The 16,960-nt window shown below is 44.6% G+C and overlaps 1 protein-coding gene across 3 annotated transcripts in view; it reads right to left on the bottom strand.

The window, feature by feature from the left end:
- Nucleotides 1-7,464: 7,464 nt before the first annotated feature.
- DMXL1 (Dmx like 1) overlaps nt 7,465-16,960 on the bottom strand; it is a 158,356-nt gene continuing 148,860 nt past the window's right edge. For all 3 annotated transcript variants that reach the window (XM_038769926.1, XM_038769925.1, XM_038769924.1), the window contains 3 exons: nt 13,667-13,719; nt 11,284-11,501; nt 7,465-9,489 (listed from right to left, as the gene is read on the bottom strand). In XM_038769926.1, coding sequence (XP_038625854.1) covers nt 9,265-9,489; nt 11,284-11,501; nt 13,667-13,719 — 496 coding nt within the window. In that variant the 3' untranslated portion in view covers nt 7,465-9,264. The remainder of the gene's footprint in view (nt 9,490-11,283; nt 11,502-13,666; nt 13,720-16,960) is intronic.

A 16,960-nucleotide genomic window follows, 5' to 3' on the forward strand; every position in this document is an offset into this window, starting at 1 on the left:
CGAGTCGGCGTTGTCGGCGCGGCGGTCCTCGCACGCTCCAACTCCGGAGCGGGGCGGGGCCAAAGGGGGGCGTGGCTTCAGGCGAAGGGGGAGCCTGATTGGGAGGTGGGGTAGGGGGCGGGGCCTAGTCGAGAGCCCGAGCGGGAAGCGGAGCCGGGGGCGGGACGCGAGCCGAGCGAGGAGGGGACGGGGTGCAGAGAGTTCCGTGCCTTAGGTGGATCCGCGGGGGGAGAAAAAGGAATAGAAGTCGGCCGGCGGCCCGCCCCGTCCTTTGCCCCGAGAGCAGTCCAAGCGAGAACCCATCGCGCTCGGGAAACAACCCCGCCGCACACTTGGCTCCTCTACCGCCAGCCTACGCGCTCTATCTCCATCTCGCCACCGATCTCTCGCCCACATCCCGCCTCTGGCCGGGAACGTCCTTCCCCTTCTGATCCGACAGACGAGTACTCTCGCCACCCTTCAAAGCCTTTCTGAAGGCACATAACGATAATGATGGTATCTGTTAAGCGCTATGTGCCAGGCACTGTACTAAGCGCTGGGCGGATACAAGGAAATCAGGTTGGACGCAGTCCCTGTCCCACATGGGGCTCACAGTCTCAATCACCATTTTACAGATGAGGGAACTGAGGCGCAGAGACATGAAGTGAGTCGCCCGAGGTCACACGGCAGACGAGTGGCAGAGCCGGGACTAGAACCCATGACCTTCTGACTCCCGGGCCCTTGCTCTATCCATTACACACCATGCTGCTTCCCATACTCTCCTCCAAGAGGTCTTCCCTGACTACACCCTCACTTTCTCTTCGCCCACTCCCCTCTGCATCACCCTTGCACTTGCCCCCTTGATTCACCCCACCCTCAGCCCCCCAGCACTTAATATAAATCAATTACAGATATGTACTTGTCTCCCCCTATAGAGTAGAAGCTCATGGTGGACAAGACTGTGAGCCCGTTGTTGGGTAGGGACCATCTCTATATGTTGCCGACTTGTACTTCCCAAGCGCTTAGTACAGTGCCTGGCACATAGCGCTTAACAGATACCATCACAGATACACAGTAAGCGCTCAATAAATACGATTGATGATGATGATGATGAATCTCATCCTATCCCGACTGGATTATTGCATCAGCCTCCTCTCTGATCTCCCATCCTCCTGTCTCTCCTCACTTCACTCTATACTTCAAGCTGCTGCCCGGATCATCTTTGTGCAGAAACGCTCTGGGCATGTTACTCCCCTCCTCAAAAATCTCCAGTGGCTACCCGTCAACCTACGCATCAAGCAAAAACTCCTCACTCTCGACTTCAAGGCTGTCACCTCGCCCCCTCCTACCTCACTTCCCTTCTACAGCCCAGCCCTCACCCTCCGCCACCGCCACCGCTAACCTCCTCACTGTGCCTCGTTCTCACCTGTCCCACCGTCGACCCCGGGGTCACATCCTCTCCCTGGCCTGGAATGCCCTCCCTCCGCACATCCACCAAGCTATCTCTCTTCCTCTCTTCAAAGCCCTACTGAGAGCTCACCTCCTCCAGGAGGCCTTCCCAGACTGAGCCTTTTCCCTCTCCTCCTCCCCATCCCCCCCACCCTACCTCCTTCCCCTCCCCATAGCACCTGTATATATGTTTGTACAGATTTATTACTCCATTTATTCTACTTGTACATATTTACTATTCTATTTATTTTGTCAAGGATGCGTATCTAGCTTTACTTCTATTTATACTGATGACTTGACACCTGGGCACATGTTTTGCTTTGTTGTCTGTCTCCCCCTTCTAGACTGTGAGCCCGTTGTTGGGTAGGGACCGTCTCTATATGTTGCCAACCAGTACTTCCCACGTGCTTAATACAGCGCTCTGCACACAGTAAGTGCTCAATAAATACGATTGAATGAATGAATGAATAGTACAGGGTGCTGCACATAGTATGTCCTCAACAAATACGACTGTTGTGTGAGCTAGTGGACAGTGCATGGGCCTGGGTGTCAGCACCCGGGTTCTAATTCCGGCTCCACCACTTACCTGCTGTGTGACCTTGGGCACGTCACTTCACTTCTTTGTGCCTCAATTACCCCATCTGTAAAATGGGGATTGAGCCTGTGAGCCCCATGTGGGTCAGGGACTGTGTCCAACCTGATTAGCTCTGCACACAGTAAGCGCTCAATAAATACGATTCAATGAACTAGCTTGCATCTATCCCAGTGTTTAATACAGTGCCTGGCAGACAGCGAGCCCTTAAATACCAGAAAAAGAAGAAAAAGATGGATTATCTTTCAGCCTCTGGCTTGGTGACGGAGGAAGGGAGAAGTGAGTTGCAGAGAAAACAAATACATCAAATATCAACTAGAAGGCTCTGAGCTGAACAGGGGTGCTCTGAGATGTAAAACAAGAAGAGTGGGAACACAAACTGCATAATATGCAGATGGAATGATTTAAACCGGCTGTTATATTTAGGAAGGCAGAATAAGAAAGGTGGTCTCCAATGAGAAAGGATATAAAAAGTAGTTTAATCATCATGAAAAACTGACCACCTAAAAGCCAAAGAATCGAATAATGAAATAAATTTAATCTATGCCCTAGAACATGACATGCCACAAAACTGTAAGCATACATATACTGATTATAGAATAATAGTCATAGTATTTAAGCACTTTCTATGTGCCAAGAGCTAGGGTCGAGATAGGATAGATAGGTCCTACACGGGGCTCACAGTCCAAATAGGAGGGAGAACAGGCATTGAATCCCCATTCTGCGGATGAGGGAACCAAGCCACAGAGAAGTTAAGTGACCTGTCCAAGGCCACATAGCAGCAGCAGGCAACTGGCAGAGTCAGGATTAGAACCCAGGTCCTCTGACTCCCAAGGACCATGTTCTTTCCACTAGGCCAAGCTGCTCTTTCAATAGATAGCTATACTTACACCCATATATATCAATCGCATTTATTGAGCACTTACCGTGTGCAGAGCACTGTACTAAGTGCTTGGGAAGTACAAGTTGGCAACATATAGAGACGGTCCCTACCCAACAGTGGGCTCACAGTCTATGAAGCAGCAATAACACTGTGTATGTTTTGGGGTGGATTTTCATTTGACCGGCCACAGGTACAAGATTATTGGGGCTTCCTATTTTGCAAAGATAAAAGATTTAAAGCATAAGACTGTTAGTTATGAAAACATTTGCACATATTTATCATTTTAATATTGCAAACTTACAACACACAACACGCCGCATTCCATTTAGCAAAAAGGAATCGAACAATTGATGAAAAATGAGAGTTCCATAATGTGCCACTCCTGAGACAAGCTCTATTCTGGGCCACTTCGGTCATAAAAAAAACAAAACACAAAAACAGCTGTATTGCACTCGTTTTATTGGCTGCAATTGAAAAATGTGAGTATATCTTGCATTAATATAAAAGTCGTGAAGCTTTTTTGCCAAAAAACTTGCTGCACCTCCCTCCCTTACCCTCATCTGACAGTCTAGACTAGGGTTTACTGGGAAGTCTACTGCTGATGTGGACTTATAAACTTCTTCAGAGAAAAACATTTCCTAAGTAATTATCTCTACTGCACCTAGGGGACTCAAAATATTGACTGATTGGAAGAAATCTAGCGGACCACCCAAGTTTCAGGTTAATAGGTGAGCCGAATTCAGAACAAAGCATGGCACAATCCAGCCAAGTGCCAGGAGTGCAAACCCATACTCAGTCCTACAGGAGGACGGTAGTAGAGGTAGTAGTAACAGTATTTATTAAGTGCTTATTATGTGCAGGGTGTGGTACTAAATGCTGGGAAAGTACATGGATAAGACTGACGCAGCCCTTGGCTCCCAAGGGGTTCGCAATCTAAAAATAAGGGGTTGTTGACACCAGACACATAAGATGAAGAAAAATGTAAAAGGATGACAAATATGGACTTTGACTTTGGTCACGGCTGCAGTTACAACAGCGACCTCTACGTTCTAAAAGTTGCCAAGTCCTCATGGGGCCTGTCATCTCCTGGGCCAGAGCAGAGGATGGGGCAGCCTCTCCCCCATGCCATGGGGCCCCAGAGGTCGGCAGTATGGGGAAGCAGTGGAGGGTTATTAATAATAACTATGATACTCCTTAAGCACTATGTGCCAAGCACTGTTCTAAGTGGACTGGACTGTCTATTTGGACTGTGCCCAATTTGATTGGCTTGTATCTACCCCAGCGCTAAGAACAGTGCTCGGCACATAGTAAATGCTTAATAAATATGATCACTACTATTATTATTATTATCCCTGGCCTACAAATGGCTCACAACCTACATGGGGGAGGACAGTCAGTTCTCAGGGAGGAAACTGCCAAAACCTTCAAGCTCGTCATCTTTGGCTCCCAGCAGGAGGCACCACCATCATCATCATCTGTTGTATAGGGGCTTCTGCCTGCCCTGAGCCCCTTGGGGTGGGGGTTAAGGGGTAGTCCTCCACAGACCCACAGACATTCTGCCTGCCAGAATCCCATAGAATGGAAGCTCTGGGCCATGTGGGTCCCAGCTTTGGGCTTATAAAACCTACTTAATAATAATAATGATAATGGTAATTGTGGTATTTGTTAAGCACTTACTATGTGCCAGGCACTGTACTAAGCGCTGGGGTAGATACAAGTAAATCAGTTTGGACACATACATGAGACATAGCCTCAAGCCCCATTTTACAGATGAGGTTGAGGCGCAGAGGAGTTAAGTGACTTGCCCAAGGTCACACAGCAAACAAGCAGCAGAGCCAGGATGAGAGTTTAGAACCTCCAACCTTCCGACTCCCGGGCCTGTGCTCTATCCACTACGCGATGCTGCTCTATACCACTTGGATGAAAATGGGGTCCTCCTCCCCACCTCGCTCACCCCAGGTATCTGACAAGATCTGAAAGGTTCAAATTAGGGGGTAAGAGCTGACTTAAAATTGTGACTTTTTTTTTACCTAATTTAAGTCTCCTGTCCCCTCTTAAAATCCCTACCCTCAAAACGAAAAGCTGGCACCGATGACTGAGAGTCTGTTACGATCATTGTGACTGCACACAGTAAGCACACTACACTGCACACAGTAAGCACTTAATAAACACCATTGAATAAATGATGGAATTTGCATATCACCAGTGGGTGATAAGCCTGAAGAAAATCGAGGTAATGAACCAGAACAAACTTTAATCACACCCCAAGATGATCAGAAAAGCAAACCTGAACGCTGCCCAAATTCTGCACTGAAAACCAAAGAATTATAAAATAGAACATAAAAGACCTGCACATCCCCTGGGTTGTGACAACGTGGCAACACTTCAGATTAAACTGAAGGTCCAAAAGCTGTTTAGGTCCATGTGATCTCAGGACTTCTCTATTTACAAAAAAAGGGCACATCCTTGAAAAGCCTTATGTACTCGGAAAGTTCATAAAAAATATTTTGTCATTGTCTAAACACTAGGCTGCAGGCAAATTCTACTCTCCCTATGGAAATTACAGGAAAACAATGCCAATACAGACACTCCTGCTAGCTAGAAAGTATGTTTTAGAGTGTGATTTGGATAGACAGTGATGGAAGAATGGGAGAACATAGCTATCATAATGCAGATGTGAACTGGTTACAACAAGATGCAGCTTTACCATAAATGGACTTTCAAGCAAGTGGATGGGATCTAAGGCAACCTCTGTCATCAGATCATTAGCACTGCAAGGGAAACCAATTGCAGCTATTTCAAATTCACTGCTTACAAGAAACCAACCTTGAGCTGTTGCAAGTTGGTTCCTTGTGAGGCGAATGACCGACCATGGACGTCAAAGAAGCGCCCGAGAGACCGGTGAACTACAATAAATTCTTCACTTTCAGTTGTGTCTTCCACGATCTTCTTCGATTTCACTTGGGGTGACAGAAGCCACGTTCTATTTTGACTGCTTTTGAACCATCTTCCCTCAGTCTCTTCTCCCCATTGAAACAATTATTAATACAACACAAAAGGTTTGGTAACACGGGGGTTTGGCCGGAATGCAACTGCTGTGTTGAAGGAGAAAAGCCTGTATACTGAGGCCTGAGATGAGACTCAAAGAAATCACTTACGTACAAAGTACACGGCTCTACCTACGGTGAAGCATGCACGAGGCTGAATGGATAACCTGTTGTGTAGTAAACCGACCCAAAAGACTCATATAGATTCTCCCTCTGGCACGAAAACTTTCACTTGTCTTTTGTTGGTAAATTTGGTTTTAGCGAGGCACCGGTAAACATAAATAAGGGAACGCTTTAATGTGTCAGCGTAATGAAGCAGTGTGACTTTGTGGCAGGGGCATGGGCTTGGGAGTCAGACGTGGGTTCTAATCCCGGCTCCTCCACTTGTCGGCTGTGTGACCTCGGGCAAGCCACTTCACATCTCTGTGCCTCAGTTACCTCATCTGTAAAATGGGGATGAAGACTGTGAGCCCCATGTGGGACAACCTGATTACTTTGTATCTACCCCAGTTATGAGAACTGTGCTTGGCACAACGTAAGCGCTTAACAAATACCGAAATTATTATTATTATTATTATCAACATCACTGTAATGAAAAGTGGTTATTTGGGCATCCCTAACCACAAGAATAGGTGTTGAGGAAAACAACCATGGCACTCTTCCTCTAAATAGCCTGCTGCCTCTGGTGGAGTTGGATAACTAGGCTGTACTTGGCTGAAGAGCAAATGCATTACTTATAGCAAACGGACCAGTCCGGTGTGCTGTCATTAAAAAATGGGATCTGCTGGAGCAGAAACTCCATGCAGCTCCTGAGACTGAGAGGCTATAACAGGAACAGCGTGTCCAACACCAAATCAGCCAGTCAGGCAAAAGTCTTTGGGTACCCAGCAGGATATGACCTCTGCTTCAACTTTTTCCAAATATTCCCGCACCACGGATAAGCTATACCATCAGTGACATATCATCTTCAAATATGTATGCAAACACATAGGTATACAAATTGTCTATGAACTATATGTAATTTATGGGCAAAAATGTACTCAGCCAAAATACTGGCTTTGAGATGAGAGAAATAAAGGTGAACATTTTGCTATTTGCGGTCCCTTCCGATTCAGTATTTTTTTCTGAATCATCTGTTTCTTGAAGGAAATGGTCCCCAGGGAAGATTTTTAGATTATGGGAATCTCTGGCATAACTGGTCATTCCAGATATGACAGCTATAACTTACGTACACTTAAGTTATGTAACAGTGCTTGGCACATTGCACTTAAATACCATCATTATTACACTCCAAAGATCATTAGGAATATCCTAACTGGCAACTCTCATCGGTAAACTGAAGAGGTAACAAAATATGGAGAATCATGCATGTGGGTAAAAAGGAATTCAATCATCCCTAGATGATTCTTCAATGCATTTCTAGAATCAAGGAAGGACTGATAAGAAGGAAAAGCATGGTTTTGACTGAAGCAGCATCAATATTATTTAAAACAATGGTATACTAACAAGAAACATCTCTGCATGACTGTTTATTTTAAAATACTATGACTCTGGGGTAAATACATAAGGGTTGAACATTATGTAATGGTTATTAGAAACCTCAATTAAAGCACACAATGCTTCCCAGACATATTGCATTTCTCTTAGTAAAAGTAGGCTTAAAGCCTTTGAAATCTTGATGTTGGGCAAGTAGAATATTGATCAAGAATAACTCTCATTCGTTAGGTCTAATAGCTAATCTGGTGCTCTGCAATGCTGTCTCAGATTTATCCATGGCAAAATATTTACATATGTTGTTATTGCACAATTAAGTTCAGGGAATTACATCCATTAAAAATCCTCCACTTTAGTGTTTGCACTGCAACTGGCTCAACACATTGAAAATGTAGCACAATTTACAAAATCTCTAGCCACATACTTTTAAGTATCCTGAGAATATTACAAAACTCATTTTACCAGCCCTTCAATTTATTTGCTTTATTGTCCCTCTAATCTCCAGGATGACTTCTGTCATACTTATATTACACAAAAATGCTTTGTATTTCAGGTCTTCCATAACGTATCTTTAAGCAAAACAATTACAGGTTTTGCACTTAAGCAACGAATCCTTCAGCTATCAGTCTCATTGGTAAAAATCAAGTGGTTTTTCTCAAGCGTTCTACAACTTTCAAGTGAGAAAAGATACAGCCCAAAGTAGTTAGAGAAATAATGGAAGCACACTAAAAAAGTTACAGGCTTTGTACATTTGTTAGATTTTGGTCAAAACATGTAAATTGTGAAATTGTTCATTTTGGCAAAAAAGAAAAAGTCCCAAAGATCTCTTTTGCACTCGTCTATTTATGGTAGATCTACGAGCAATGTCCTTCACATGCTATTATATTGGGCCTGTTTTTGAAGGAAACTTCGCAAGAAAAAAAAAAAACCAATCAAGAGAGGCACACGTAAAATTCCTATCTGTATCCATTTTGATAGGTGCTTAAATAAATAACCTTTTAACCAAACTAAAATCCTATTCTATCATCTATTTCTATATAGTTTTCCTTACTTCCTAAGACTAACATTTCTTCTTTGAAACCTCTACATTCAAACACGTTTTTGGAAGGAGGTTTCTTGCAATATTTGGTGAGGGGTTTCAAGTTTAAAAATGTAGGCATTTTTGTTCTAAGTACAAAAAACTTTGCCATCCTGGTGGCAGTGAATCTTATCACAGCACAAGACACACATTAAATTTCTGTTGGGAACATGATGAAGACTAAACCTGGGCTCTAGTGGAGGGGAGCGGGGCCGACAATTGAATTCAGAAGTCTTCGCTAACTTGTTCCCTTAACCCAACATTCACCTCTCACCAAGTGGAAAGAGGGCAATTGGGATATATTTTCATTTGGCCCAAAAAGGATTTGGTTATAGCCTTCAAAGTGAACAAGCCTTCAGGTTAAGTGGCTCACGAAGGAATCTCAGGTAACGATGTCTAGGAAAGGATTTCTGTTGTTTTTTTGTTTTTTTTTTTAAAAAAAGGAAAGGCAGGGAAGGGGAAGAAACACTTTAACATCATCATACCTGTATTATAAATATATATATTACAGACTTACATATCCTTCCTACTTTAGGCAATATAATCAAATTCTGAACAACCTTGTTTTCATTAAGGCATCAATGTATCCCTGGCAAAGCTCCATACAATAAATATGAACACGAAAAAGCAACAGCTATTTTTGGTCACCGACTCTAAAGTGATCATTGAACATCATATCTACTAGGGCCATGTCCATGAAATCAGGTATTTAAGAAGTTTTTACATACTGGGGCCAAAAATGTTACAGCATAAATTTGACATCTTTTTTCAACACTTCATTTAAGGGGCTGAATCGATCGGGCAAAATTCTCATCTTCACTGTACCGTCGGCTCCACAAGAGAAAATGTGATTGGCCGGTCCAGTCTCAATCTGCATTACTCCAGTTCCGATGTTTCGGAAGATGGACTGTCGTGCATGTTCGTTGATAAAAGTGTGGAGAAGATTAAAGGTGGATAAGCTCCAGATCTGAAACACCACCAGAACACAATTAGAACAGACAGAGGAGCGGCTTAGGAGTCAGAAGGATCTAGGTTCTAATCCCGCCTCGGCCACTTGTCTGCTGAGTGACCTTGGGCAAGTCTATTCACTTTCCTGCGCCTCAGTCCCCTAACCGTAAAATAGAGATTAGGACTGTGAGCCTTCTGTGGGACAGGGACTGTGTCCAACCTGATTAACTTCTATCTACCCCACCGCTTAGAACAGTGCCTGGCACATAGTAAGCACTTACCAAATACCATGAAAAAACAATAGCCCGGGACTGGAGGTGATTAAAATACTTAACTCCCTGTAGCTATGGCCACTTCCGCATCTGAAGAACCAGAAAATTTACGGAAGAGTTGGGGACTGTTTATCTCGGTACTTCATTTTTCTGCTTACCTGAGACATCAGACCATACCCCAGTTGCCAAATGTCCCCTCTCACCTTCTGCGACTAGATTTTACTACATGTTGGTGAATTCTGGAGGAGTAAAACTGGGAAGCATCCCATGCTCTCTGAATTTTCCCAAGTGAAAGGAAGAACTTGGGAAGATGGCAGAGGAGACTTCCAAATGTGAATGGGAAAAATCAAAATCAATGAGCACAATCTGCTGAGAAGCAGCATGGACCTGGGAGTCAGGGGCCCTAGGTTCTGATCCCGACTTTGCCAATCGCCTCCTATGTCACCTTGGGTAGGTCACAATATCCCTTTGCCTCGGTTTCCTCATCTGTTCAATGGGGATTCAATACCTGTTCTACTCAGACTGTGTGCCCCATGAAGGACAAGGACTGTGTCCAACCTGATTATCTTATATGCACTTAACGAGTACCAGAAGAAAAAAAAGTGAGACCGTATGTCACTGGTATGTAATACACATTGCAGATTGTGGCAAAACTGATGAGATCAAATACTGATATGGAAAATATTTAGGCTCTACAGGTAATTTGATCAAAACTGTTTTTATTGAACACCTAAGTGAGGAGCTATACTAGCTGCTTGGAAGAATGCAACACAATTAGTAGACATGATTCCTGTCCTGAAGGACCTTACAGTCTAGCAGAGGAAATAATAGGGTATAAAGATACACACACACACCCCACCCCAACACCCCTCCCCCACACATACTAGTGTCCAGGTGGCAGAGAAGAGCTGCACTGGCAGTAAGGGGAGGGAATATATGGTGAAGAAGGTTAGAAATTAATCTTCCTCCTGGAGGAAATGTGACTTCAGAAGGACTTTAGCTAGAAATTGGTGGCAGGTGGGAATGAGAAGGAGGCAGAGTGAGTGGGCAAGAGCTTCTGGTTGCTGTGGAAAGGAATGAATAACCATCGGAGGATTTTGATGACTCGAAGGGACAATTCATGAATTTCAGTCAATTTGCATCCATGTACATGGATTCACCTGCCAGGTTTATGCAGTATTCTTAATCTGGATATAGAAGATGTATGTTATTCTAATTTTAAGTTGCTTTACAACTAGTACAACAACCAAATTCAGTAACACTTGCAGCATTAGATGGATTAGTAAGCTAAGACTGACTCTTTGAAAATCAGATGCCCTAAATAAAACATCTTTAGATGATCACAATATCTGAGCACCCTAGGGCATTTTCACACAGACATGAAAGCTGCCACAAAATAAATAATATTCAATAAAATTATTTTTGAAATGTATACCCACAGGCAGTTGCTTACACCTTCTTAAGTGTACCAATGGCTATTCAGAACATTAGGTTTTAGAGGTCTTATTTTGCATTCAACCCGGCATCCGAATGTTGCCTACCTTTATGTTGCCTTCGGCAGATCCCGTGACAAAATAATCCTCAGTTGGGTCCACGGCAATGGCTTTAACTGGAGAATCATGGCTTTGGAAAAACTGTCTTTGCTGCCTTTGTTGCAGATCAAACATGCAGGTAAAGCCTTTTCGGCCTCCTGATAGTAACAGCTGATGTTTTGGAGCGTACGCCAGCACAGTAGCTCCATTATCATGGCAGGTAAAAGCTGAAATTCAGTTAGAAGGAAACATGAGCCATCAGTTTTACCCCTTGTCTTTAAAACATAAAATAAAATCTGTGGCTATCAGCCGACCACCAAGTCCGGTTTGCAGAGAGCCATCTTTGGACACCTGCCGCTGCATACAATTGGCAGGGGTGGGGAGACAGTCACACATCTTTGCTCATGTCCCAAATGCCTTCTCATGTTACTGCTGGGGAAGAGAGGGTGCAAGGGGGGGGGGGGGGGGGGGGGGCGGCGGTTGAGTGGGGCACAAGCGCCTGAGATCTATGAAGGGCAGGGAAGTAGTGGTGGAGGCAGAGGAAAATCCCCCTGCCCCGCCCCCACAAATTCCACAGCTGCCCAGTGTTGGTCGGACGCGGGTGGGAGAGAGAGTTAAGGCTGGAATTGCCAGGTTTTTTTTTAATAATTATGGTACTTGTTAAGCACTAACTATGTGCCAAGCACTGGTCTAAGTACTGGGGTAAATACAAAGTAATCACGTTGTCCCACATGGGGCTCACAGTCTTAATTCCCATTTGACAGACAAAGTAACTGAGGCCCAGAGAAGTGAAGCGACTTGCCCAAGGTCACAGAGCAGACAAGTGGCGGAGCTGGGATTAGAACCCAGGTTCTCTGACTCCCAAGCCCGGGCTCTTGCCACTAGGCCAAGCTGCTTCTCTTTTAAGCAGAAACCCTTCCCCTGACCTTCTCCTCCAACCTCAGACCAGTGGCATTCCACACCTGCCCAGGTAAGGTCTTCCTGGTTTGTAATTTCAAGATAGACAGCAGTGAGGGGGGCAGGGGGGATAGGAGGAGAAAACTGGATGAATGCTTTACGCAGGGGTAGAAAGGTTCCATCTCCCATCTATGCCCAGATTCTGGTGCATGGTTGAAGCACCTAAGCAGAGGGCTGGGGTTCCAAGCCCAGCTCTGCCACTTGCCTGCTGTGTGGCCTTGGGCAAGGCAGACTTCTTTGGGCCTCAGTTTAACACCTCAGTAAAAATGGGGATTAAATCCTACTTTCTCCTACTCAGATTGTGAGCCCCATGTGGGACAGAGAATGTGTCCAACCTGATGATCCTGTATCTATTCCAGCGCTTAGTACAGTGCTAGGCACATAGTAAGGACTTAAGAAGGACATGAGAAGCAGCATGCTTCAGTGGAAAGAGCCCAGGCTTGGGAGTCAGAGGTCATGGGTTCTAATCCCGGCTCCGCCACTTGTCAGCTGTGCGACTTTGGGCAAGTCACTTCACTTCTCTGAGCCTCAGTTCTCTCATCTGTCAAATGGGGATGAAGACTGTGAACCCCACGTGGGACAACCTGATCACCTTGTATTCCCCCCCCAGCGCTTAGAACAGTGCTTGGCACATAGTAAGCGCTTAGCAAATGCCATTATTATTATTATTATTATTATTATTAAGTACCTGAAGGAAAAAAAAATGTGACCATGTTACTGGCATGTAAAACAATCACCCTGTGGCTTGTGACTGGGACCAAAGTCTGTTTCCTATCCCACTAGATGTCTTACGCTTATACACTTAAAGGAAAATGGTCACATCCTTAAGTCTGTTTAAATTCCTAGTTCAAGATATCTATCGACCGGATAGAAGATGAACATAAAGGTGCCATTCTAGACTTTGCCACTAATTCCTCTAGTTTGGCATCTGGCCCCTAACAGTGCCAACTACTTGAAAATGCACAAAAAATACTCCAATCGATTAGTACATCAAGTGCTGAGCATGGGAGAAGAGAATCTCCTTATCTTTGAGGATATCCATTTATTTCACGGGAGTATTTTAACTTGCACACAGACTTATTAATTAAATTTTGCATTTCAAACACACCAGCTCATTTCTTTTATGATAATACACTGGCTGATGCTTCCTAATTGGCTGTTCTTTAAGTATTAGGTTAAGATCATTTGGGGTGATGGTGATAATTACAGCTCTCTCGTTACATTCCCATTCTTTGATGAAGAAATGAATTCCAAGTTTCATCAAGCCCGAGTTAAAATACATCCCGAAGTGAAACACAAACACTGTCACTCAGAAGAAAAGATTTAGACAAAAAATTTATCTCTTCAAATGAAGACATTTTACATAAATTTTCTAAGGATAATACAATGTTTATCTTGTTAACATCAAGATTTATGCAAATGTTTTTTTCCTTACCATGTACTAAACTATCAGCTGGTGCCACAAGAGTATCCCATAAACATATATTCCTGGAAAAAAGGGAAAATTTGAATTTTATCAATGAAGATTTTCTTCAAAAGCTCAACATGCCACCAATATAGTGTAAGTAGCCCACTATCATCATAACCAACAGTTCTGTTCTCTACAACATTTCACAACTGATAGCAAGATTGACAGATTTATATGTAATTAGTAAACCCAGAGTTATTCCCTGGTAGTAAATTATGCCCTTTGGGAGACATTTCAGCTCTTTTGCACTCTTTAGTGCCTTGCTGTCCTTTGGAAGGCTTATACAGACAATTATACATTCATATAAGGACTGTGCTATGAAAAGAGCTGCAAATTCTTAAGAAGTTATTTGTCAAACTGTTACCAACTTAACACATTATTAAATAGAACAAAATTAAATTCGTGATGAGAACAATCAATTGAATGGTGTACATTGAGCACTTACTAGGTGCAGAGCACCGTACTAAGCGCTTGGGAGCGTACAATAAGCAGAATTAGCAGACACGTTTCTTGCCCATAACTCATTCACAGTCTAGAGGAGGAGACAGTCATTAATACAAATAAGTAATTTATAATATATAACTTAAAAGATGTGTACATAAGTGCTGTGGGGTTGGGGGCGAGGCGAATATCAAATGTCCAAAGGTCTCAGATTCAAGTGCAGGGAGGACACACTGCAATATTTTTCTTAAAGAAATAGTCTGAGTGTGCTTTCAAGGGACAATGGGCTGAGGTTACGGTGTGAGGAAGGAAAGGGAGATTTGGGTGAGATATAGCCACCCACAGACTCACAGGCTACAGCAGGAGTGCTAACTCCTTGAAGAGCAGAAAGGACCATTTTTGCGATGAGATTAGCATTTTGGGGGTGAAGCTAGTGGCTTTGCCCATGGAGCTTTATGAAAGAGCAGGCAAACCCTGCCCCTGGGAACGGAACAAGGGCTAGAAGTGGAGCCGAGATATCGGCCTCATCTTTTGTCACCCACTGACACAGCTCGGCTCCGCAACTGGGTATCAGAACTCAGGAGGCCTAACTATTGCCACGCTGAGCTCGGGGGTCTAGCCAGAAACTTCTCTCACCCTCTGTCCCGGAAGGGAGTTCTTGGCACAAAACATGCCATGAGCAAGAAGTGGGTGGCGAGGGACGATAACTAGGCATATGAGTAGTTAATCTACTCTATCGATGGTATTTGAGTGCCTACTATGTGCACAGCACTCTTCTAAATGCTTGGGAGAGTACGATTCGCTTATCAGACATGAGTCTGAGAGAATCTCCCTTGCAAGCTGGGGTGTAGTGAGAGAGGGGAGTAAAGTAAGAAGGAGAGAACTGTTTGAGGGCCTTAAAGCCAACACTCAGGAGTACCCGCTTGGTTTGGAGACGAATGGGCAATGGAGGCTTCTGAGGAGAGGAGAATGACCTGGCTTCCCTTCTTCCCCACTTCCGGCCCTGCCCCTGTCTCACCTAATGTGGTCAGATTTTCTGTCACTTTAGTCTCGCCACTGGCCCAGCTAGGTAGCCTGGGAGGGGGCAAGTTCAGGGCTCCTCTTGCCCCAGCCCCAAAGCTGGGCACCTGCCCCTGCCCTGACCGCTATCTCCAACTGTTCAATTTCCAATGGTTACTTTCCCACTGCTTTCAAACATGCTTAAGTCTCCCTTAGACTAAAAAAAAAAACAAAAACAAAAAACCCAACAAAAACAAAACAACCCTCCCTTGACCCCAAGGCTCCCTCCAGTTATCACCCCACCTCCCTCCTACCATTCCTCTCCAAATTCTGTGCTGTTGCCTCCACTTCTCCTCCAATTCTCTCCTTGACCCCCTCCCAATCTGGTTTCCACCCTCAACAGGAAGACAAGAGCCGAGTTGCTGAATGTGGGGGGTTGGGGGGAGCTCAACCGATAATCACCCTCCACCCACTTCCCTATTGCAGGCATCTGTCTTCTGGGCCTCACAAAACTTTGACTGGGGGTTCGTGCAGAATGCAAGTTTGAAAAACCTGACCTACACTTCATATACGACACTGCTAGGCACAAAGTTCATAGACTGTCTGAAAGAAATCCAAAATCCTGACAGCTACTGAGAGAGAGGAGCTGTTGCCAGGCACTGGAGAACAGAACTGATTCATTCCACAGTAATGAATTAAAACAGGTTGGCTCATTAAATAAAAAACTAAAAATAATCCCCCCCACACCTCCCTACTTGAGCACTTACTGTATACAGAACACTGTACTCAGCACTTGGGAGGTACAATATAGGTTGTTCGACACAATCCCCTCCCACATACAACTTATAGTCTAGAGGAGGGGAAAAAAACTAGTTCTTGAAAGGGAGGGCATTTGTCTTGGAAACTCTCTTATACTTCAACAAAATCATAAATATTCAACAGCTACTGGGGCTCTTCATATGCATAGCTAGTGGTTCCTGGAAGGAGGGAGGATGGAGGAGAAGGCAGCAAGAGGCCCAAACCATCTTTCTTCAGACTCATCCCCTATTTATGACTCCATCCCAATCACATTTCGAAAACAAAGCTTGAGGAATAGAGCTTTATTATTTTAGATACTGACATCTTCTGATTTCACAAATTAATGAATTCACATTTCTCCCCATATGGAAGACTCGCTACTATCAAGACTGGGTTGCCAAATTTTTCTTTTGAGTGTGGGGACAAACCCTGAGGTGAAGCTCTGAGGATTCAAGGTTTTGAAGAGGCAGGGAGAAGGGAATAAAAGAGGAGGGAACAGGACAGAAAAAGAGGAGGATGAAGAAGCCAAATGTATTAAAGGAGGGGAGCTGCCGCCTCCTCCTCCGCTACCACTTTTCTGGTCCTCATAGGGTGTGAACCAGGGCCAGGTGTGAGAGGATCCTCTCACTTCTGCTCCAAAGCCACTGCTCTCGGGCCAGGATTTGACGACCAACGGCTGCTGGCACCACGGAAACAATCCTGCTCCGTTACTACAGATCTCAGTCCAACGGTGGCAGTTGCCCCAGAGCTAGAATCCCCAATATGCCCGGGGGAACAGGGTGGGAAGTGAGACACCTACTCTCCCCCCCATTGCCCTCTGACCCCAGTGCCCTTTGAAGGCCAGAAACACGGCATCATCTGCTTCCTGTAGGCATGGGGTGGGAGGTGAAGCTGCCATCTTGGTTCCACAGAGTCCTTTCTTGGCTTCAAAGAGCTCCCTTCTTGGCTAAGTCTGCCCACCCTGCCCAAAATGCTGTGGGGGTGAAGCTACTACCATTGCCAACTCCATGAGGATAGTTCCTG

This window comes from Tachyglossus aculeatus, chromosome X4, assembly GCF_015852505.1.
Source record: "Tachyglossus aculeatus isolate mTacAcu1 chromosome X4, mTacAcu1.pri, whole genome shotgun sequence".
NCBI lineage: Eukaryota > Metazoa > Chordata > Mammalia > Monotremata > Tachyglossidae > Tachyglossus > Tachyglossus aculeatus.